Raw genomic sequence first — 26046 nt, forward strand, 5'->3', positions numbered from 1 at the left:
ACAGACAAAATATGTGTAAATCAACCCCATATGTGTGTGTGTGTGTGTGTGTGTGTGTGTGTGTGTGTGTGTGTGTGTGTGTGTGTGTGTGTGTTGGGTCAGTGGTTATTTAGGTTAATGCTTTTGATGTCTGTAGGGCTGATGACATCGTGTGTGTGTGTGTGTGTGATAGGGGGCGCTGTCTGCTGTAACTTGTGTCTGTGAGGATGTTTACATTCCCATGATGCCTTTGCTTCTCATACCTCTCATATCTTGATGTATTTCAGCAGCTGTGTGTGTGTTTGAGATGGGGTTAAGACACATATATATATAAATCATATTTAATGTGTGTTTATATGCTGTTTATAATGTTGTTTGTATGTGTGTGTGTTATAGATGATGAGACTGGTATTATGGATGGTCTGTTGGAGGCGCTGCAGTCTGGAGCTGCTTTCAAGAGGAAGAGAGCACCACGACAAGCAGGTATTTATCAAATGTGCAGCAGTGTTTGCTGGTAATAAAATCAGTTTTGCTGAAAGTTGGCCATGTGAAATAAAGACATCATTATAGATAAGCTCTGAAGGTGTTTTTAGGGTCAAGTGTCTGGTATAATTTTAAAGGAAACATTTCAAATGTTTTAATGATATTGACTGTGATACATTCTGAGACTCTCGGCTTAAGAAACTGCAAAAAACAATTGAGACAAAAATTTAATTTTTTTCTTATTTTTCTTCTACATTATCTCTGGGTTTAAATAATGTAGCTCTGAAAAACTGCTTTTGTTTTGTTCCAAATCATGTCAGCTTTATCTGAGAAAACAATTGTGTTGACAAGCAATCATAAGTTATAGCATTACAAACATAATGTATCATAGCGTCCAAAAGCATCTCCAAACAAATAAAACATAATAATTGTACATAAGAACTAATTACACATGCAAACACAACAATGACTAAAGGTTTGCAGAGCATGCAGACATGATTTTAGTCATGAGATTTCACAGGATGAGTTTCACTCTGTGTCATTTGAGTCATCATTGAGTCTGTGTCGCGCCATCTCCTGGTGGCCATATGTAACATTGTGCTTCATGTGGATTATCTAATGATCTATACATCTGATTATCTTGTGTGTGGACTCGTTTGAAAGATAATCACCTCCTCTAAATAACGATATGTGATATTTAATGTTTCGTTTATTTTTCATGAAATATAAACAATATAAGCAACACAAACATAATTGTCAAAGACATATACTCATGTGTGTATGTGTGTGTGTGTATATATATATATATATACATATTTCTCATATTTGATCAGTTTAATGGATTTACTGATTGCAATAATAAGTACAGTGCAAATGTTTTTATAAATGATCAAAATTGAACACTTCTTATTTGTCTGCATATTTCAAAGCACTTGTTTTGGTCATAATCTCTACATGCATTGGAAAGTTTCGAGCTTCTAAGTTTTAAAAATATACCTATTTTGTGTTGGTCAAGACTCTAGTTATTAATATTTTGGCAATTTCTCTTGGGGCCCGCCGGCAGGTCAATCCATGCCTAAAATAATCACTGTATTTCTGGTGAAGAACTGCACTACCCATGAATCTGAGCCACCAATCAGAGAATTACAGTGAAAAAAGTGCGCCAAAAGAGCTCAATAGCAACTGCACACTCTCAAACAACTTATATATTTGGATATTTGTCAATAAACATAAATATATATTGTTTCTATGCTTATAATTAACCGCTTTAAGGGGGTGTTCACACATGGCAGGTTCGATTAAAAGGAACTCTGGTGCGATTGCTCTGTCAGTGCGGTTCATTTGAACAAGTGTGAACGCTGTCACACGAACCTCGTGTGCACCAAACAAGCGGACCGAGACCGCCTGAATAGTCGGTCTTGGTCCGCTTCCAAACAAACTCTGGTATGGTTCGATTGATATATGAACGCAACATGGACCAAAGACGTCTAAACGGACCAAAAACAGGAAGTAATTTGCCTAATACTGACCTCAAGCACAGCTGGTTCTTCTCATCATAGGAGCGATGTTGCCCTTTACAGTTTGGGACAGGCGTCAGAACCGCCGTCAGCCGTCCTTGCAGCATATCTTCATTTGTGTGTACAACGGAGGCGCTGTTTTGATTCCTTTACACATTTTATAAACTCTTCGTTTGTTCTCAGCTGGTAAAAATACCACCATATATACATATATAAATATAACGAGTGCATTTCACCAGCATTGTTTTGGATGTTCGGCAAGTTCCGTCAAAAAATATATGTCATAAAAACTGTCCAATCAGGTCGTGACTTTTCCCTGATGACTTTTGGTTGTGTATCATTAGGAACGCTAAACGAACCAGGACTGAATGTATCATTTTCTTTTTTGGTCCGGACCAAGAGGACTAAGAGAACCGAACTACAAGTGTGAACACACCCAAAATCCTATAGTTTTACATTTGTCCTTCATTATTCATTCACAATGCTTCATGGGATTGTGGTTCATTCCCTCAATTAAGACGTTAAGTACACACTTTACGTTAAGTACACACTTTACGTTAAGTACACACTTTACGTTAAGTACGCTGTTTTTTTGTCCGATTTTCAAACAACTTTTTTTCCTTGAAATCAAAGTTTGTAATGTTGAGATTCACCTCGTTGCTGGTTGGTTGGGGTCGTGGTGCACGACTCTTTAATTAAGGATTTTATGAAAATTAAATAAATGGGGAAAATATTTCCAGAACCAAAACTGCAAAAAAAAAAAAAAAGTAGTTGGGCACTGTTGCACTTTATAAGCTACAGAATGATAAAGCGCACACAAACACAGTATATATTCTGTTTGAAGTGTGTGTGTGTGTGTGTGTGTGTGTGTAACTGGATCTTCTGTGTGTGTAACTGGATCCAGATGTGCTGTGATGTGGCAATATTGAGCATAATCCCTCTCTCTCCTCCACATTCCCGCGCATTTTCATCTTTCTCCGTGTTGCACGCCAGACTCTTTCTCTATCCCTCCGTTTGACTCATCACTCACCCCTTTTCTTCATCTGATATTGTGTAATCTTTCTGTTTATGTCTTTGTATCGCTGCTTGAGACTATATAGTGTGCTTGGATTAGAGTCAGAAACACTGCTGTGTGTGGCATGAGTCATCAGTGGTGTGTTTTGTATTTTTAGCTGAACCGGCATGAAAACAACCACACACAAAATCTGCCAAAACCTGCTGTAGTGAGCTTCTTACTTAGACTGCATTTTATGCCTAGAAAGCTCCATATATGCACCCAAGTTGATGATTTTACCATATGGTAGTGAGCACAATTATGTTGCCTTCTAAGACACCTTCTTTGGGCCAAACTTTAAGGCACATGCGGGGCGGGCTGGGGGGTAAATCCAGAAACCCAGAAGACAAATTATACAGTCAAACCTCAAACGTTATTTTGAAGCCACTGTGTTTTTTAAAAGCTCATGATGCTATCACAAAGCTAATTAAGGACTACAACTACCATGAGCGCGTGAGCTATGTGCTTTATGAAACTGGCAACTGTTGTAGTCCTTATTTAGCAACGGGTTAGCAACATGCATTTTTAAAAGACGCAACAGCTTCAAAATCCCCTATTGAGGTATGACTGTGTAATTTAAGTCTAAAATGGGAAAGTTTCTCCCAAGTCATTTTCACCGCAGGTCTTATTTTAATTTGAAAGTGCCTTTTTTAAAAACCCATAGGAAAGACCCCCCATACATATATAACTCCCCCCAATATCAATAGAAACATGTAAATGCTTGAATGAACCCTTTAATGGACATTTTACCCAATATGCATGTGTAATATGAACTGTTATGCTTGTTAGAGTAGCACATTGTTAGCTTAGCTTAGGAATATGCTAATGACAAACTCTCTTGAAATCGAGTCAAGTCTCCTGTGCACTTAACATGTAGTGCACTATTTGTGTGGGGTATGAGTTGCTGACTCAGTTGAGTGTTCCAAATCAGTCACTAATGAGGTTTCATTTCAGTTATCGTGTTGCCTTAGAAGGCAGCTGCCCATGTAAACCTTAGACAGCAAGGCGCTAGGTTTGGGAACATATACCAAAGAGAGACTGTTCCTTATATACAACAGTCACATACACATACCAATACACACCCACTTGACCACTTGTTCATTCTGCATATGGACACACTCATTCAAACACACACACACACACACACACACTTTAGATGCTTTTAGAGAGACCACAGGCATGCGGTGTGGAGTCGGGCGACGCCCCTGTAACCTCTGGCCCTCTGCATAATGAGTCATCAGCCAATCAGAGAGATGTTGAGACACAGACAGCAGCTGGGGATCTCTGTAGAGGTTAATGCGCATATAAAACACTTTCTGCTCTCTCAACTCTAACAGAACGGTGTGTTTGGTAAAGTAAATGAATAAATACTTGAAGAACTCAAAGCACAAAGTATAATCAGGCACAAAAGATGGAAGGAGGTCTTAATGTTTTTATTTAAAAACAAAACAAAAATACTGAGAAGTAAAAAAATTAAGGTGATACAGTAAAAGAAGAACAAACGCATTATTCTAAACAACAATATTTAATTGCATAAAACAAAGTTTAAAAAAACATCAAATATATTTCAGAAGAACTGATTTGCATGTTTGATTTTTTATTTTTTTTTTAAATGAAAAGAATGAAAATTCTGTCATCATTTGCTAACCCTCATGTTGTTCCAAACCCATATGACTTTCGTTCTTCCAACACAAAAGGAGAAGGTGCTCTCGTTGTGCACTTTTGGCATATTGTGAATGTGCTGAGCACTTACTCTTATCGCATACATTAGTATTGAGGACAGATAGTATGTGAATTGGGATGCTGCCTGTGTGTACGTCTTTAGACTTCATTAATATATATAAACACACACATCTGCTGTGTCAAGACCTCACACACACACACACACACACACATTTATACAAAAGAGATCATCACACAGAGCACCAGTCAGACTTATGCAAATGGACAGACACACACCCTTTTGCCAATCTCTCACAAATCATGCAGTATCACTTTATGGGCGACCAAGACGACCTGTCCAAACACCCCCAGAGAAACACGCTGTGTGCCAGATGCTCCACTCAGCACGCTTCACAAAAGACACACACTCTTTTGTCCAGCTCAAAAACATCGAGGCAGGACACACCCTTAAACCATCCTAAAAAAAGAGCAACACACACACACACACTCCTGCTGTCTGGGGAACAATACCAGACACTTAATCACGTTAAACACACTCTCACACACACACACAGAACAGCAGTTGCATGTGCTGCCTGATGGGGAGCTTTTCATCTCACAACACTCTGCGTGTGCATGTATCATTCATGGTTTGAAGTCATTTCTTATTTTAAGCTTCATTACCCTCATGATAATTAACTTTTTCCTGCTTTTACACCCAGACTGTCAGAAACACACACACACACACACACACACACACATTCTTCATAACTGTATATAAAGCATCAGATTTGTTCTCATTGGCTGAGATTGTACACCGTTGAATTGCACTTTCACTTTCAATATGCACAAACGATATTACGTGTGTCTGGAAACACGCCTGGTTTGGACATGGACTGTGTTTTGATGTTTTTGGCCAAAACAATGGTTACCCATGTTCAATTTTCATAAGGGTCCCATCTGTCCCCTAAAAAAGCAAATAATGCACCACACACACACACACACACACACACACACACACACACACACACACCCATAACGACATATTCTCCCCAACAGACTCAGTGCTGTCATTGTCCCAGGTCACACTGGACACCTGCATGGTAATATGTGTGTGTGTGTGTGTGTGTGTGATCTGCATGGTTCATTACAGATGTTTGTTTAGAGATGTTTATCTGTAGCGCTGGGAATTGTTTGTGTGTAAATATGGTTTCCTTTGCATGGTTGTGTTTTGCATACTGCCGACTGGAGAATGTAAATGGAAGATGAAGTTCTCCATGTCTGTATTCTCATATGTTTTGGACATATGGAGTTTTGCTCCACAGATGTTATTGGTTTTATTTGTGTTAACGCTCAACAATCGCCTAGTGACCTTAAAACACCGTCATACACCTGCTAAAATATGCACAAACCTCTCTCATCTTACTGTGTTTGAAGCAGTATGGAGAGAGAGATTAGTGAGCTGCTTGCTTCGACAGCATTTTGACCAAAAGGTGTCATTGCACATGTTCTAGGTGGATAAAGTAATCCCAGAAAATGTTGCCGAAACGACACACTTCACAGTAAAATAACTAACATTAGTAATTACTGAGAAGTATATTTAGAGCATAGTCGTCCTGTCTAATTATTGAATATTTCACCCAATATTGGCGTGTGTGAAGTTTGTTTTGTGCATGTTGTAGGATTCAGTCGTTAGCGTAGCATTGTGCTAGCATCAGACTCTATTGGAATCAACTGTTTTAAGATGTTTTAGTGACTGTTATCAACGTTGCTGCCCATGAAGAGATTTTCAGACTTGATTACGCGTAAAACTGCTGTTTCGAAAATCGTTGCATTGAATCATATCGGACGATACACAGGAGAATGGATTTGTCATTGGTAAGGCGGTTCTTTACGAAGACAAAACAAAAAAAACGTTTATTTGACTTGAACGTGTCACATATCTGGTAATCAGATGCTCGTGTCTAATAGTCTCTCTGGGTGCAGTGGTTTAAATGAGTGCTCTATGACATGACCTTTGACCTCTAACCCCTGGTCCTGACTGTCCACAGAGTGTGACGTTTATTGCACGACCTTTGACCTGTGTGAAACTGAACCTGAAGTGTTTTTGTTATAAATAAACGTGAGTTTCTAAGTTTAAGTTCTTTGTGTTTCAGCCAATAATCGGAGAGGAGCTGGTCATGCCGTGACAAACATTCTCGCCAAAGAGCTTCTTCAGGAGAATGCCCCGCTTAGTGCCACCAAAAAGACCAGATTGGACGTTGAGAACCAGAGGGAGGAGTCTCCGGATGACACCGGCTCACTGGAGGATCTGTTGCGCTCAAATTAAGCCCTTGCTCTACTGAGCCCGCCTCTTCCTCTTTAAAGACAGATGTGTTCGGGAACCAAGCGTGCGAGGGCGGGGCTCTCACTAAGCCACGCCCCTTGAGTAAGCACGTGTGCCTTCCGATTGGCTGTTTCACACTGGAGGAGGGGTTCTACGTCGTCTTTTCACTGCCCTGATAAACACTTTCCATTTCTGTCACACTTGTTCTTTGCATTTTCTGGCACTCTCTCGCTCTAAATGTCAAGTTTAATGTTTCATGTTCTGTTCACGCAAGATTCCAAAGATTTGTCAACATAAATTCTAGAATGTTTTGTTCCATTCCAAATTCATCAGAATGTTTTTAGTCATAACAAACATCTCTTTTGTTTTAAGATGTTTATTGTGTTGCATCACGTGACTGAATGTTTGAGGTTCTGTCGCCCATCCCAAGATTTAACAAAGGTCTGGTACCTGTTCGCGAGAGTCGTTTAGTCTTTCTGTGCTCTACTGTTGCTCAGCGCTACATTTTGTGGTTTTAAGTGAATGATGTCATCTAAATTTCTTGGTAACTTCTCACTGGATACTTATTTATGTAACATGAGCCGAAAGAATTTCTATTTATATAGTTTGCATTGAATTAAACGTGACAATTTACGAAAAATTGGTTTAGGAAGAATGGATAAATCATTCGTGAAACGATTCTTACGTACATTTTTGCATTGATTTAAATACAGAATTCACACACTTCAAAAGGTTTTGGATGATGTGATGCAGTAAATAGTTTGTTAATATTGTTGCATTGAAATTAAACGTCTATTTACAAAAAACCGGTGTTCGACAGGTAAAACCATTCTTGCGTAAATTGTTGCATTGAATTAATCACAACTATTAAGAACAAAATTGTTAAATTGTTGCACTGAATATGAAAATACGCAATAATGGTTTTGGCTACAATTGATAAATTGTTCATAAAACATTCTTACATGCATTTTTGTTGCTCGGAATGGATAAATTGTTTGTTAATCCGTTCTTAGGTGTATTGTTGCATTCAATTCGACAATTTGTCTCGGGACAGATTACGTCAAATTTGTTGGGCTTGTGTTTAATAAATGAAAACCCTTTTTGTGTCTGTGCACTGCCCTATATTCTCCTATATTGGGTTTCATCGGTCGGCGTGTAGATCGTTCTAGAAATAACAATGCTTTAAAGCGCTGTGCTGTGTTTCTGTTTGTAAAGTGTTGGAGTCTTCTGTTTTGTGCACACTGAAAATCTAAACAAACTGACTCTTGTGCACATGTTCGGGTTTTTTTTTAACCCATCATTCGCACAAGATAGACATCTTAATTTGAACTACATTAAACAATTTTGAAGGCGTAATTAACATGTGTTTGGCATCTTAAAGAGACAGTTCACCCGAAAATAAAACTGTCATCATTTACTTACCCTCATGTCGTTCCAAACCCGTGTTTTGGGGTGAACTGTCCCATGGCTTGATCAAGCCAAATCTGTATGAAAATAGCACTGCAGGTTTGTGATTGGTGCTAAAGTATCTGTCTACACCTGCTCGTAGATTTGTTAAACGTTTGTCGATTTTTTTTTCTCTGCCGACATATCACAGACAGATACTGATTTTCAGGGCTGGTTTCAGTCATTAGCAGAATTTGTTTCAATGAAGAGTAACATTTACAGTGAAAGATGACCTCAGAGTTTCAGCTTTGTAATATGACGTGCATGAATGTTAATGTTGGCTGAATGTTTGAGGGTCGAGAACACTGTTTAAAGCCATAGCGCGAACTGCGTTTGTCCTGAGAATTGGTCTTCTGGATTATTCTGTAGTAAAATATATATGCATTTATTTAACGTGTAAAACGTGACAATGTTTTGACAAGAATCAGGTCTCCACACGCTGCCCAGACACCAGCACGCCTAAAACGTCTCTGTAATGTTCCGGCTTATTTAATGGAAGTTACTGAACCAAATATTTACAATATTTGATGTTTTGGGAATTTTTGTGGACTGCAAATTTGGAGACCTGCAAGCCAACAGATTGTCCTAAAAGTATGGTTTGATCATTATGATGGTTATGCAACAATTTCACATTCTCGGGAGAAGCTGCAGAAATATCACAAGGAAAAAAGAGGGGAAAAAATGTAAACTTTTTTTTTTTTTACCGTTTTTCTATATCAATTTTTATTGATTATTTTACTGTAATAATATTGAGATTGTATTGTGAGATTTTGTTTTTGGTCAAATTGTGTATATAGAGTTTGTGACCGTAGAGAAGTTTATTCTGACAATCTCTGAACAAACACCATTAAAAAATCTTCTTTAATACAGAGTCCATTTTGTGTGTCCAACAGCATTTTAAATAGATCGATATAAACATTGAAACCACTTTTCCCACAAATAACCACTAGATTGCGCCATAAACATGTGAAAGATACATAACATGGGATGTTTGGCTCCTCAGCTTGAACAGAGAGTGAAACAGGAGTGGGCAAATGTAAATTTATCTTGTTTTAAGTTTAAGTTAAGGAAAAAGGCTAGAAATAGCATTTTAGCTTAGCATAAAGCTAATTGTTCGCAAATTGACATGTGAACAGTTAACCGTTTCTGCTGCTCTAAACTTAAGAAAATCATAAACCATAAGAAAGTGTTTCGTGGCTGTTCAAACACTCATCGGATCGCATTATTTATATTTCAACAAAGCAGTCGTAAAATGTAACGAAACAAATGACAATAAACTGCAAAGTAATCTCTTCAGTAATAAAAACACTTTGAATGTAACTGTATTCTGATTACCAACTATTTCAATAGTTACTCATATTTTGTATTTTAAATAAGTTTTGTGTGTCATTTGGTAATGCAGTTTCTCCATTTTTTTGACATTCCTGTGGGTGCATCTGTGCGCTGGCTCTGCATCTCATGAGTGCAGTAAAATGCAGCTATGATTTGGATTTACCTCTGGGCAAATCCCAACACACACACATGCCTCTTACACACAACACATGCAACATGTAGGTCACGCCAAATCTGATGTCCTGTTAGTTTTGGCACACGGGTTAACCCGGTTAGCTGTTTCTGTTGTATGCTGCGAGGTCTTCCTGTCTCTCTCTCGGGGGCTGTTTTTTTTTTAAAGATATTTTTAACGAGACGAGGCATATGGAGAAGGAAGTAATGTTTGTTTTGGAATCAGTCCGTTCCCTGTAACCACAGCGATTATTCCTTTATATTGTAAGAATAGAATCAAACTCATCTGTACATTGTGGTTATTGTGATCAGAGCAACATATGCAGGACATATTTTACCCTCTCAGACTTCTGACAGCATAATGTTATGTGTGTATGTGTTCAGTATATGTCTATTATGTGTGTCAGATGGTCTTTATGGGGGTCACACTGGATTTTAACATAAATGAAACATTGTTTGAATAAGTTTGGGAAAAAAAGTGGCCATAACTGAAGAATCACTCTGTTTATCATCCATTACTTGACTGTCTAAATCTGAATATACCATAGACGTATGTTGTTTTATGAAAAGCTAATTATAAATATAGATGATCGCAGCAACTTAGGGAGTCAAGCACACCAATGGCATGTACGGACATGTCACTGGACATCAGTGATTATGACTTTAAGAAGACCGGCATAAAAAACATTGGTAGAATTGCTAAAATACAATTAATTAAAACTTTTGAAGAATAGGTGGTACAGTCAACAAATTTACAAGGTGAGGTCAGGGTGTGGTCATTATGACACACACAGAGCTTCATGAAAATATGGGAAAGTATTGCAGAGATACAGACTCCAGTAGTGGTTCTAGCTTGTCTGGTGTTGTCTTGTCTGGAGGGGTTTTGTCCCGCTGCCGCCACCTGGGCCCAGTCACCCATGCCTAATTCTGCCACTGACAGCCTCGGATGCTTTTTGGCAACTTGCCATCAAATTCGTTGATGCTCTATTCGAGAACCATGTTTGTCGAGTGTGTCCTAACATGATACATGGCAAATTTCATGCAAATCGGACTTATAGGTTTTCAATTAGATAAAAAATGGTGGAGAGGAAGTATGGCCGACAATGGAAAATTGGTTAGGACCATACTCTGCATGACCCAAGAAATCTATAGAGAGCAGTTCTGAGCAGTCAGAACGGTCAAAGTAATCAAATGTTATAAGTATTTTTAAACATATATGTATAACTTTTGACCATAAGGTGGCGCTGGCCCAAAACTTTATAAGTGGCCTCAGGACATAGTGTTGATGATGCATACCATGTTTCGTGACTGTATGCCAATGCATTTGTAAAATACAGCATTTTACGACAAAATTCATAATGGTCGACAGAAAAAATTTGGATATCATTCGACTAATTTTGCCCCAAAGAATCTATAGTAACCAGTCTCCTGAATAGTTTAGTGTGAATAGCCTAAAATCACAAGTTATTAGCAATAACAGCCATTTTCCATTTCTCCTGACCACTAGGTGGTGCTGTGCTGAAACACTGCAGGTACCCTCAAGTCATGATGGCTATGACATATACCAAGTTTCGTGTCAATACGACAAAGCGTTGCAAAGATACAGCCTCACGTTCTCTTGGCATACTCGCCGTCAAATTCGTTTAAGTATTATTTGAGTACTGTTTGGTCTATCAAAAACCTTCAAAAAAATCTTCTTGTCCCCAGAGTCTCTAGATGATACATGACTAATTTTGTGTAAATCGGACATGGGGTCTAGGAGGACTTAGAAAATGTCTACATTCTAAATGCCGTACTCAGCACGAGACAAAGAATCAGACGAAAAAAGATTTAATGACATTACATTTCAAAAGTTATGAGCAACAGTCGGTGGTGCTAGAAGGTTTGAGTTAGAGGCCCAAATTTGGGTCGGTTATAGTTCAGAGTGTTCTCTATCAGTGTGCCAGATTTCCTATGTATGGGCGGCCATAGACTTCAATGGCGAAGTACATTAATGAATATGCACTTATAGACTAACCCTATTGAATCATGGATATTGTTATTATTATTGTAATATAATATTGTTGTTTATATTATTATTATTAAACATTTATTTACATCGCCAAAAATGTTTTTCTGACTTCACAGCAGGGTTCTATTAAAGCTTGACCTTTGACCTCTGTGAAGCTTCATAAAAGGAGTGCTTAGCATTCTTTTAACTTCACTTCTGACCTCTACTCTCCATCCCTTCATCTTCTCTTTCAATGCTGAGCAACTGAATGGCAACATGATAAAAACACTCTCATCTTAGCAACCAATACCAACCGCATTGCAGCATGCTAAAAAAAACTCCAAATACCCTAGCAACAGCATAGCAACATGATTAAAATGTACTCTGAACACATTGGAAACCACACAGAAAAATGTAAAAACCACTTTGAATACCCTAGCAACCGCATAGCAACACTCTGTCAACCACACACCATATTTCTTTCAGTAAATGTGCAAGACAGAAAGAGGAAGCAGAGAAAGTAATGGACTGATATAAGCTCTACTAAAAAAGATAAAAGCGTTTGTGATATTTCCTTCAAGACGAGCCACATCACAGGACTGAATGCACATTTGTTTTCTTTTGAACACATTGTCTGGACATAAAGGCGAACATACTCTTTGTTCAAGTTTGTTTCTTATTAAAGTTTCTCTTCAGTATGTGAACCCATAGGCTAAAGACATCAACAAAAGCTAATAAGAGCCAGGTGTTAACAAACCTGCCATCCAATTACTTTGACTTATAAAAAGCACTAAAACATTTTGAGTTTGCCATTCACAAGAACCAAGTGTGAAGCGGCTGGGATGAGGATTAGCACCTCTAACTCTGAGGCCAGGGTTCTCAGCAGGAAACCGATGGAGTGCGTACTCCAGGTAGGGAAGGAGGTATTGCCCCAAGTGAAGGAGTTGAAGTACCTCGGGGTCTTGTTCACCAGTGAGGGGACAATGGAGCGGGAGGTTGGCCGGAGTATCGGGGCAGCGGGGGCGGTATTGTACTCGCTCTATCGCACTGTTGTCACGAAAAGAGAGCTGAGCCGGAAGGCAAAGCTCTCGACCTACCGGTCAATTTTCGTTCCTACCCTCACCTATGGTCATGAAGGCTGGGTCATGACTGAAAGAACTATGTTGCGAGTACAAGCGGCCAAAATGGGTTTCTTCAGAAGGGTGGCGGGCTTCTCCCTTAGAGATAGGGTGAGGAGCTCAGTCATCCGTGAGGAGCTCGGAGTAGAGCCGCTGCTCCTTTGCGTCGAAAGGAGCCAATTGAGGTGATTTGGGCATCTGGTAAGGAACCACCATGGGCGCCTCCCTAGGGAGGTGTTTCAGGCACGTCCAGCTGGGAGGAGGCCTCAGGAAAGACCCAGGACACACTGGCCTGGGAACACCGCAGGAGTCCCCCAGTCAGAGCTGATTAATGTGGCTCGGGATAGTGAAGTTTGGGGCCCCCTGCTGGAGCTGCTGCCCCTGCGACCCGACTTCGGATAAGCGGTTGAAGATGTTTGGATGGATATTCACAAGAACATCTGCTGATGTGGTCCATGCCTCTCAAAAACAGATCTCAGGAGACCTACAATCAAGAATGGTTGCTTTGCTTAAAGCTAGAAAGGGTTACAAAGTAGTCTCGAAGTGATACAGAATATTCTGTATCCACAGTTAGTACTGCGGCTACTCTCAATAGAAGTGGCCGTCCAGCCAAGATGACTCAAAGGGTGCACCACAGAATGCTCAATGAGGTGATTAATGAACCCTAGAGTGACAGATAAGGACTTGAAGGAATCATTGGAACTGGTTAACATCTTTGTTCATGAGTCTACTATATGGAAAACATTAAACAGGTATGGTGTTCATGGCAGGACATCACGAAGAAGCCGCTGCTGTCCGACAAAAACATTGCTGTGCTCCTGAAGTTTGCCAAAGACCACCTAGACACTTCACAATGCTGGGGAAATGTTTTGTTGACTGATGAAAGAACATTCACAATTTTAATTTGTCATTTAAAATGATTTTTTTTTATAGTTCACTAGCATCAAAAAATAAAGGGTACAGCCCTGAAGTACAGTGACTATTCTGATTAAGATTTTTACAGGACAAAAATACTTACACCCAGAATGTCATCTCATAAAATATATAGGTCAAATAATGTGGCGTGTGTGTAAGTCTTTTGTGTTACCCCACTGAGTGTGTTTGTGTCTCATGTTACCCTCAGGCTCTGTTTGCGGATCTGACCCCACTATGAATCAAGGCTTTAGTATTTGTAGTGTGTAAGTGAGTGATAATTAGTAAATGTGTCTCTTTATGTCCATGCCATGATGCTGTGAGCGTGTCATTCTGCAGGCCATATACAGCAGAGGTCAAACCGCCTGAAGATCTGACGTGTCATGTGAGTAACCAGTGACTGTTTGACTGGCTGATAAAGACGCATTGTTTCCTCTGTCCTGAAAGTGTCTCAATCTATAGTGACTTTCCTGAATACACTAATTCTGTTTCATGTGATAGATCTTTAAAGTTGAGTTTGATGTCCTGTTTTCAATGTGGTTTTACCCCTAAAGTCCACTTATAATGTTAGTCAAGATTTCTTGCAATTCTTTATATGGTCGTTTTAGGGTTTAGGCCCTGTTGTTTTGGCAAGTCCTCAAATTGGTCCAGGATTCCTTGCTACGGCCCTGACTGAGAGTGTGTTACCTTGGAAACATGAAGTGTCCTGTACAGATGCATCATTTGTCACTCAGTCCAAGAAGTGAACTCAAACGATACGTGTTTGTGTTCATCCTATTTAAGCATTCATAACACGTCTTTTCATCTCTCTCACTCTCATTCTTTCAGTACTTTCTAGAGAGAGTGAGAAAGGGGCACAGAGGGAGGGTAGAGGGTATTTTTGTAGAGGGGTTGTGGATAAAGTAGGGCAGTAGATCTGTGATGACTCGACACTGTGAAGGAATTTGCTCGGCTGCAAATAGTTTTAGTTCCTCCATTTATTAAAGGACGCTTTTGTTGCTTTATAACTGGACAAGAAAATCTCTTCAGCACCACCATTATAATGCTGCCTTGATGTGCTATCAGAATTAGTGTAAATACAAGTTTCTTACATGAACATCCCCTCGATGTAATTACGATTGGGAAACTCGGAGGTAAACTTTCAAAATGGCAGAGTATGGATGTATAGAGAATGATACGTTTAATACATTTCTTCAGGTAATTGTTAGCGCTTGCCATTTCAGCCATATACATTTATGCATATAAGCAACCATTTGATCAACTATATTGTGCAATTACAGTTTCAGGATGTCAAAATAAAGAGTTCACCAAGAAATACACAGAAATGGTGTCCTCAATGTTTCATGTTCTTTCCAACAACAAAGCACCTGAATGCAACGTACTCCTAGTTACCACTTCAAAACTTGAATTGGGAAGAAGGATCATTCCAATAGTACGTGAAGGCAGCATAACCACCCTATTTTTTTCTTTATTTAATTAAGGCACATTTTCTAGATATGCTGTCAACATAACTTGGCACTTTTTGGGGAATCAGCCTTAAAATGGCTTACTTTGCCACTTAGTTGACTCTTCCCAATAAGCTGAGACAAGTGCGTACATTTTGCTTGAACATTGGGGGTTGCAGGGTGAAGCATTTACCCATGTTACCATTGATCATGGCATAAATATAGGTGAGGTGTGTGTGTGGGGGGTGGGGGGGGGGAGACTATTTAAAAATCATGATTTTATTTGCTCTTTTAAAATAAAATAGTTTGTATGTAGACATACTCTACATCAGGGGTGTCAAACTAAATTTCAGCCCGGGCCACTGGCCACATTGAGGGCATTATATATGCCCTCAAAGGGCCAGTTGAAAATCTGATTTGGTAGCAACCATGCAATATTCAATAATATTTGTCAATAAAGCATTGAATTTGAGGTCAGGATGTATATATAAATTATTATATTTACAGTAACATCTGTGAGAAAATGAATGCCTAATCTGTATAGAGCTAAATTGAAATATTTTGACAGAGCAGCTAAAATGGGTCTCCTCTAGAGATGTCTTTCATCAGGCTCCTACTTATTAATGATTTCTAAAATGTACAGTCATCTCTAAGAATTTATGAAAGCAAACAAACCCAGTTACATTTTCCTACAATCATACAGCATTATTATAGAGACCGGATTTTATACAGAAGGAAAACTGAAAACTTGGTTCATAATAATTATGAAAATTATGGGAGAACAGTAAAGAAGAACAGTAATTTAAATACATTTAGAAACTATTACTGGCAAAATACCATAATTAATACAGTTAGCATTTTTACATAAATCCGTGGTAAATGTTTATGTGGAGTGAAAATTCTTCTGATTAATGTGTGCTCTGTTTTTTTTTGCTTTTTTAAGATTTCTCTGTCATTGCTGTTTATAATGGCTGGGCTGTTTAACATGGTTTCAAAGTAGTTTAATCAATGATGCATTTGAAGTTTTGTATTATAATTCAAATGTGGTTCGTTATCCTTACCAAGCTTTACACAAGCACTGTTTATAATGGTCTGCACGGCATGTTGCAGTCCGGGAAATATGCATCTGCCCTGTGCTCATGCATCTCTTTGCATTTTTCAACATTGATCCAGGCAGCAGTTAGCGCTGTTGATAATGATGTGTGCTATACAGTTTAGAGTGGTAGGCGAATGAACGCACCTTCTCTGTGCTCACACTGCTTGCCAGAGCAGATAGTTGTTTTGGGTAGCACTGTTTTGTTTCGCTTTTGGAGAGAGTAAAATGCGCTCCAGGGGAAGGTTCATTAATATTCATGGTTAATATTCAATCAGCTAACTGATTGGTCAGTGAGACGTTCCATTTACCTTCCATCATACATTTTAGAAATCAGCTCGCGGGCCACATTAAATAAGGTGGTGGGCCGGTTTTGGCCCACGGGCCTTGAGTTTGACACCTGTGCTCTACATTCACAATGCAACACATCCTCGCCAATTCACTGAGAACAATAGACCAATCCTATTGTTTATACAAATGTCAGCGCATGGCTTCAACCCACAGCCATCTACGAGAACCCTCAAAATAATTTACCAACAACGGAATCCAATAAAAGTTTGTTTGTGGATGACTTCTGCCCCCACTTTCATGTGTGACGTGATGTACTGCTTCAGGCAGTCTGTACAGGAGCAAATACAAACCCTAATAAGACATGTTAGACATGTTTTCTGTCTTGATCCTTCTTTTAAGTTTTTCTTGTTACTGTGTACTTCCTTTTGGTACCTGGCACTGTCAACCTTCCCAAAACGGTGTAGTTTCTTCCCTGAGCCATTTTTCCTCTTCTCTTTCCTTTGCTATGCTTTCTTCATGCAAACCTTCAGCAGCATTTTCCTCTTTTACAATTTCTCTTTCTTCAGCGTGGTTTTCCGGTGTTCCTCTTGCCTGTACTGCATAGGTAAAATTCAAATTGTCAGTAAACAATATTACAAGAATAATGTAGCACTGTTTAAAGGGATAGTTCGCCTACCTTTCATCAGTGGAACACAAAAGGAAATATTTACATTCTGCCGAAACTCCAAGTGTGTGTCACAGAGGACTGACTGTTCAATTTACCTTAACTGATAATTCATTAAAACCGTTAGTCGCTCTTCATTTGAATAAAGTTGAACTTGTCTCAATTTTGTCGCGTCGCTGGACAGGCCCACATCTAGTCGCCAACGGTCGTGACAGCTCGTGTCGCCGGAAGTCGCTGTGCTCTCATTGAAAATGAATGGTATTGAGTCGCTGTCGCGCGCGATGTCGCTGGCAGTGTGTACGCACCTTAACTCGGTAAAATCAGGAAGTGCAGCCTAGCACACAATATTCATGTAAATACTTGTAAATAGTACAAGTTATGCATGCAAATAATAAACTTGGAACTAAATTTAAATGTAATATAATTAGGGCTGTTTGTTTAACACGTTAATTCAGTGTGATTAATTACCCTAAAATAGTGCATTAAAAAAATCTTTCATGTTCCTTTATGTTCAATAATATTTTAAAGCCACTTTTTTGTATTGTCTTATCAATGCTGGACTCATCTGCCACAATAATGTAATGTGTATTAATTATCAGATTTATTATATTTATAATTATGTAACAATTATATATTGAATTATTGTTCTTTGAGGTCCTTTTGTCTATACATGCAATTAATTCAATTAATTAATATAATTAATTTGATCAAACTTTTTAATAGATAAAAAGCCCTAAATATAATACATGGAATTTCAAGACGTTGTATCTATTTATGGGATACATGGAATTCGTACATTTTTAAAAAGCAAAAATGTGACCAAAACGAGGAAAATAATCAAGTAAAATTTGAAAAGTTAATATTTTGTTAATATAGCAAGTTAGAAGGTCCCGTGTATAATTAACAACATTAGCTGAGAGATCATTTCTTTCATATGTAAGCAAAATAGACTGAAATATTCCCAAAAGAATCACAGTTGAATCAATTGCTTGTGAATCATTTACATTTATGCATTTGGCAGACGCTTTTATCCAAAGCGACTTACAGTGCACTTATTACAGGGACAATCCCCCCGGAGCAACCTGGAGTTAAGTGCCTTACTCAAGGACACAATGGTGGCATCTTGGTGGTGCTGGGGCTTGAACCCCCAACCTTCTGGTCAGTAACCCTGAGCCTCAACCACTGAGCCACCTTCAATGCCAACGGAGTTGTCCGCAAACGTTTAGTAAACCTTAAAAATGTGGTCTTGGTCATTATTCTGACACTAGACTGATATGACTTCATCTCATGTGATTGATAATTATAAAAGAAGGTCTTTCTCCTCCGTCTTCAGTTCTGTTCTGTTCGTCTCTTTCCTGTTTGGATTCCATTTGACTCTCTTGGAAGAGGAAAGGGTTTCCATGGCAACGGCAGCTGAAGTGGAAAAGGCTTTTTTTGTAATTGGGCTGATGGACTGTGTGTGTTGGGTGAACAGATGGGCTTTCTTTTCTTTTAGTGCTCAACAACAGAGTGATTTGTCCCCAGGGTTTCATGAGAAATCAGCACACTTCTCTTTTTGATCTCTTTTGGGCTTTTATTGCCATCTGCTTAAAACTGTTGCAATTATATCCCGCTGAAATCTCTTTATGACCCTAATCAGGCTGACTCTATTGGAATACCTTTGACCTTTGACCTATTATGCTGACTACTTCTACATTGGGCCCTAACCCTGATCACACGTTTGAAGCCTGGTGAAAGTCTTTGGTCTGTCGTCAAACCTCACAGAGGTGAGAACAACTGTTTTTGGTAAAGGAAGAAAAGATTTAGCTTTTAAAAGTGAGAATTTCACAAATAAGTCTCTGTGTTCCTGAAAGAGAACTTTGTTGTCAAGTTTGTAAAAACAATAATCATGTTTACAGTAATGCACTTACAATGTAAGTCTATGGGGCATTGCTACAGTATGGGATAAATGTCCAAATGCATTGTTCTGCCACAAGACAAAAATCAAGTGTAAACATGAGATTCATTTGTTTTCGTACTTTGTAAAATTCGTCCTCCTGTTACTGTAATCTCATGCATAGCTAGTGAACATGCTAACTTTCATGCAATATGTTTAAAGCTACCAGAAAGAGAATATTTAAATTCAAACACTGGTAACAAATAAACACATGTTAACCTATATGTTGTGTTCTGGTCATTTTGACATGGATAGATTTTAATTTTCTTTTTTTTGTCTTTTTTTTTTTTTTTCAACCAATGTGTATGTTACACTTTATGTTCCTGGTCAAAAATGACCGGCCATTGGAAATGAATGGACGAGACTATATTTATAGTGATATTAAGTGTTCAGGAGCATCCCAATCCTTTAGATGAGCACATATGTGGATGTGTGTTTGCACACACAAAATCCTCAGACATGAGTGCACACACACATACACACTCACTCACATACACACTCACTCACACACACACGCACTTACTCACACACACGCACTCACTCACTCACAAACACTCACACTCACTCACATACACACACACACACACACACCCACACACTCATTCACATACACACTCACACACACACGCACTTACTCACACACACGCACTCACTCACTCACAAACACTCACACTCACTCACATACACACACACACACACACACACACCCACACACTCATTCACATACACACTCACACACACACGTACTTACTCACACACACGCACTCACTCACTCACAAACACTCACACTCACTCACATACACACACACACACACACACACACACACACACACCCACACACTCATTCACATACACACTCACACACACACGCACTTACTCACACACACACTCACACTCACACTCACTCACACACACACACACACACACACACACACACACACACTCACTCACACACACACACACACACACACTCACTCACACACACACACACACACACACACACACACTCACTCACACACACACACTCACTCACACACACACACACACACACACACACACACTCACTCACACACACACACACACTCACACTCACTCACACACACACACACACACACACACACACACACACACACACTCACACACACACACACACACACACTCACTCACAAACACGCACGCACGCACGCACTCACGCACACACACACGCACAAACACTCACACTCACTCACATACACACACACACACATACAATGTGTGTTGAGACACCTTTTGTGCATCATATTTCCATGTGCACTCTTTGAGGAATATTTCAGGATCTGTTCATCATATTTTGTCATGTTTGGGCTCGTTTGAATCGGGATAGTCTACTGTAAGTTATGGTGTGTCATAGTCTATGTTATACAGTATGAATGATTCAGGAAGTAATAAGGAATAACATGACAAAAAGACACTCCTGTTTATTATATTTGTGTGTCTTTGGGAATTTCACACACTAAAACTCACTGCAGTTTCACCTCTGACTGACTGCATTTGACTAACTGAGAACTTTCCATCAATATATAACACATTCATATCTCATCTTTTTATGGTTTTACCAACTCTGAATGTAATTCTTGTGATTATAAATTTGCAAAAGATGAGAATGTAATATACGGTTCTTATTTGTCAGAAAATTGCCTTGGACACTAGTCTCACCTCACAAATGATGATTTAGACCACATTGGGGTGTACGAGAAGTAATGAGTGCTTCAACCAAAGTTTGATCTTCACATTTCTATTTTTAAACTCTCTGAAATATCATAGACGTCCATTGTCAGTGCATTTCTATGAAAGCGATCATTGTTTAAAATATAAATAAATACTGTAATATTCCTTTAAAACTAACACAGCAGAAGAGTGTCACGCACTGACTGGCATCACTGAACTGAATGCTTATAAGATTTCACACAGCAGTGTTTTTAAGGATGATTATGAAGAAAGTGATGCTTTAAATGTAACATTATGCAAACTATTGCATTAGCAAAGACTGTGAGAAAACTCATGTTAAATGAACTGTAGTAGATTAAAAGTATGTAAACTGACCCATTTTGCACCTTAATAATCAACAAATAACAAACGTTTTGTTGTTTTATTCAACATGTACATTTTAGGTTCAAATGTAAATGAATGTATTGGGTAATGTTTATATATCAGATGCTTTTTAGAAGAAAAAAAGTGTTTTAATATGCTTAAGTAGTCATGCAATGTGACAAATCAATTGTAGTCTCAATATATGAGGTCATAAAAACTGCATATGCATTAATTAACCTCCTGAGACCAACGCGTGACTTATGTGCATTTTCCATTCCAGCCTCTAAGAAACATGCAAATAATAATAAAAATATATAAAACTATTTTTATAATTTTCCTAAAATTTGATGGCCACATATGTGAATGCACTTAACTGCATAGAGAGCTATAGGATGCTCCCTTGCTCCCTATGTAGTGAATGACTTTAATGTCTGCACTGGTCTCAGAACAGTTTGAAATGCACCTTATTTTCGTCCTAACTCCATATAAAGCCTCTTAAAGCAACCTCTTCCAGCTTTTGATGCATCCATTAATCCTCAATGTGCAATGAGATAATGCAGTGAATATAATCGTATATAACAGATTTGTATTTGTAATGTGTATGTTTGTATGTGTAAACATATTTGGCAATAAAGATCACTCTGATTCTACTATAGGATGCTTTAAAAGAAGCTGAGCGTGTGGATGACGAATGTGGTCGTTGTGTTTAACGGCGTGCCGTTTCACGATAAATGGTTCAAATTTTAAAAATGGCATATTGGATGAAACTAGAGACTCTAATCTTTTGACTCAATCAGGTTTCAGTTTAAAAACTTAATGAGATTTCTTTCCAGATGTAGTTTTGTTGGTGTTTCTCCCAAAGACAAATTCCGCTGTGGTCAGCGCCATGTTGTTTTGTCACGTGACACGTGCGTTGAGAATGTAACACTTTACAGACAGCACAGAGTCTCCTGAACTCCTGTATACATTCTGCAACATTTAATAGGCTTCCTCCTTTTTTCAAGGCATTGGAAATAATTACAAATTTGCAGACAGAATTAATAGTTTGAGAATTTTTTATTTGAAATGTCAGTGTTCAAGAGAGAGAAAGAGAAAGAAAAAAAAGGGCAATATAAATATTAGCATAAGAAATAAGGGGAGCACACAGGGGGCAGCAATCGCAGCGTTTTAAGTGATGTCACAGCAGGATTACAGTCTCAGAACACACAGATATAATAGAGCTATTCAGATTCTTCATTTACACATTAAGCATTTGCACATGTAAGCACAACAGAGATTCACAAAATGATGTTGTCTATTCATGGAAAGAGAAAGAAGTCAGACAAGAAGAGAAAGTATGAACACAAAAATATATGCATAACATCACAACTTCTAGACTAAGAGTGAGTCACTATTTATTTTCGTAAGTAAAAGTTAAACTGTTTATTTACAAGTGCGTTAGTTGACCTTCATAGTACTAAAGAACTGCATTGGTAACACATAATTGTGTGTTTGAAAAATGTATTTTGTCTTGTAAATTTTTTTGCTTTTTGTCGATTGTTTTCTGAAAAACGAAATAATGTGACATTCCAGTAGTAAGCCATTCGTATGAGCTGTTTTTAAGGGCTGATTGCTATTTACATAGGATAGTCATGCCAAGGGTACACGGATGCAAATTTATATTTAAATGGATTATCTGTAAGTACTTTCACCTCCTTTCCAAAGTGGCATCTGGTCTTGATTGGTTGGTACTAACTGTCATGTCTGTACATTCAGTGAGTGTAAGATTGTTCTAACTCACATTTCTCCCTCTTTTCTATGGCTCTGTCCCAATACCGAGTGAGCTGACTTGCTGTCTACTAAGGCAGCATCCTTGTTAGATAGATACATGTGATCAACATTTCTCTTGACTCTTGAATTGAGACAAAAGATGATACATACCTACCTTTTGGAAATGCGTCAGGAGCACGCCTATGATAACTTCAAATGCTGCCTAGGTAGGCAGCTCACTAGATTTGGGAACAGCATCAGGAGCACGCCTATAATAACTTCAAATGCTGCCTAAGTAGGCAGCTCAATAGATTTGGGAACAGCATCAGGAGCACGCCTATGATAACTTCAAATGCTGCCTAGGTAGGCAGCTCACTAGATTTTGGAACAGCATCAGGAGCCTATGATACAAATGCTGCTAGTTAGGCAGCTCAATAGATTGGAACAGTCAGAGCCTATAATAACTTCAAATGCTGCCTAGGTAGGCAGCTCACTAGATTTGGGAACAGCGTCAGGAGGATCCCTATAATAACTTCAAATGCTGCCTAGGTAGGCAGCTCACTAGATTTGGAACAGCGTCAGGAGCACGCCTATAATAACTTCAAATGCTGCCTAGGTAGGCAGCTCACTAGATTTGGGAACAGCGTCAGGAGGATCCCTATAATAACTTCAAATGCTGCCTAGGTAGGCAGCTCAATAGATTTTGGAACAGCGTCAGGAGCACGCCTATGATAACTTCAAATGCTGCCTAGGTAGGCAGCTCAATAGATTTGGGAACAGCGTCAGGAGCACGCCTATGATAACTTCAAATGCTGCCTAGGTAGGCAGCTCACTAGATTTGGGAACAGCGTCAGGAGCACGCCTATAATAACTTCAAATGCTGCCTAGGTAGGCAGCTCAATAGATTTGGGAACAGCGTCAGGAGCACGCCTATGATAACTTCAAATGCTGCCTAGGTAGGAAGCTCAATAGATTTGGGAACAGCGTCAGGAGCACGCCTATAATAACTTCAAATGCTGCCTAGGTAGGCAGCTCACTAGATTTGGGAACAGAGGTTTTGTCTACAGTATATCTCTCTGGATCTGAATTGTTATTACAGGGAGACTTCATCACGGACGGACAGCTTAAGAAATATTTCAGCATTTTTCAAAGTAATAGCAGATACCCATAATGAGTATCATTACTTGTACATCTTATTACAACCAGCACCGATAAAGAGAGCTTGAACACTTCAGGATAACCAGAAAATACTGAATAGTACAGAAGATACGGCCACCGCGCTGTGGACTTACATGAAACTGGTTTCTCGATCCTTCCATTACGACTCGGACAAGAGGAGTCACTAATGTGCCAAGAAAACATTCAGGTAACGTTGAAGAAAACAACCAAACTCTGGCTCAGAATCCATTCTTAAAAAAATACAACGGGTTATCTTGAAAGGTCACATCCATGAGAAGTTCTTAGATGGGCGTTTGTAGGCGTCAGGTGACGTGTAGATTATCTATAGCGCAAAAAAAACAGCATGCAGCTAGAATCACCTGACTTCTGTGGCAACACCTCTCATAAACTGATCCTTAGTGGTATTTTTAGATAACAACAATCTTAAGAAACAAAACTTCTTTGTTAATAATAAAAATAAAAAAGTAAGTAATAATGATACACTTAACACATATTGCAACAGCGTATTGGGCAGGTCAAGAAATGCATGGTCGTTGTGTCTTTGTATAAAACAATAAAAACAACATTTATAACACATTTCTGCTCTAAGTCCAGGTGTAATGGAACGGTTTAACATGATCACGGTAAAGTACTGTAAATACATAATTGGCTAGATATACGCAGGAATATAGTGTTGCATAAACTTGGCAAAAGTCAGAATGAAAATATGAAAAACAAAAATGGAAACCTTTTCATTCTGCAAGATTCAGAAATTGAAATGAATCGGATCGTTGACGTGACAATAATTTTTACAGTACTTGTGCAGTAAACACGTGCGTTACACAGGGTAAAACACTCAAATCGCTAGATAAACCAAAGGTTAGATCGTAGAGGTGTGTTTACTTCGACATACTGTCTTTTCACCCTAATATGTTTCTCTTAATAGTCTAATTTAATGCGTTACAGATTTCCAGCACAACTCGAGACACCACAGGATAGAGTCAACCTCCCTAACTCCATTCCCTAATTCTTATCTTTCCATCCTCTCTACTTCTTCTCCTTCTTGGTGGACTTCTTCTTGCTGGCGGGTGTCTGGGCGGCTTTTGGTGGCTCGGCTTGGGCGGCGGAGACCTGTGGTGGTGGGAGGGCCTGTTGGGGTTGTTGCGGGTTGGAGGTAAGGGTTGCGGTGCTGCCGGGGATGTAGACGTTCTGCCGGTAATCAGGGACGTGCTGCAGGGTGAATTGCGGGCTGTAGCGGGTGGTCAGACCCATGGTGCCCGGTTGCAGAGTGTTGGTCGCCTCACTCACCTCTAATGAAAAAGAAGAGTTGATATTACTAAGATTAGAGATTCAACATTACAACATAGCCTCACTGTAATATGTTTTGCGGTAATGAACATTATGCCATAAATGTTGTTTATTGAGCTTAAAGGTGCTGTAGGTGATTTTGTTTCATGGAAAGGTATTCCAAAAAATTGTCCAAGTCCATGAAAGACATTAATGAAATATGTGTCCTGAGATATGTCCTAGACTCTGTAAACAGCAAACAAAAAAGTGTCCATGGACCGCAGTCCCAGACACTTTCTGCCTGTCAATCATTCTGCGCCGTCATATAGTATTGCAGTTTCAGTGAATTATTGAGGCTTAATG

The 26046-nt window shown here is 38.9% G+C and overlaps 1 protein-coding gene and 1 pseudogene across 2 annotated transcripts in view; one reads left to right on the plus strand and one right to left on the minus strand.

Annotated features, from left to right (window-relative positions):
- LOC127659714 (protein diaphanous homolog 1-like) overlaps positions 1–9307 on the plus strand; it is a 147898-nt gene extending 138591 nt beyond the window's left edge. For both annotated transcript variants that reach the window (XM_052149658.1, XM_052149659.1), the window contains 2 exons: positions 376–462; positions 6852–9307. In XM_052149658.1, coding sequence (XP_052005618.1) covers positions 376–462; positions 6852–7024 — 260 coding nt within the window. In that variant the 3' untranslated portion in view covers positions 7025–9307. The remainder of the gene's footprint in view (positions 1–375; positions 463–6851) is intronic.
- Positions 9308–25429: 16122 nt separating this feature from the next.
- LOC127659767 (protocadherin gamma-A2-like) overlaps positions 25430–26046 on the minus strand; it is a 138840-nt pseudogene continuing 138223 nt past the window's right edge.

This window comes from Xyrauchen texanus, chromosome 19 (genome assembly GCF_025860055.1).
Source record: "Xyrauchen texanus isolate HMW12.3.18 chromosome 19, RBS_HiC_50CHRs, whole genome shotgun sequence".
Lineage (NCBI taxonomy): Eukaryota > Metazoa > Chordata > Actinopteri > Cypriniformes > Catostomidae > Xyrauchen > Xyrauchen texanus.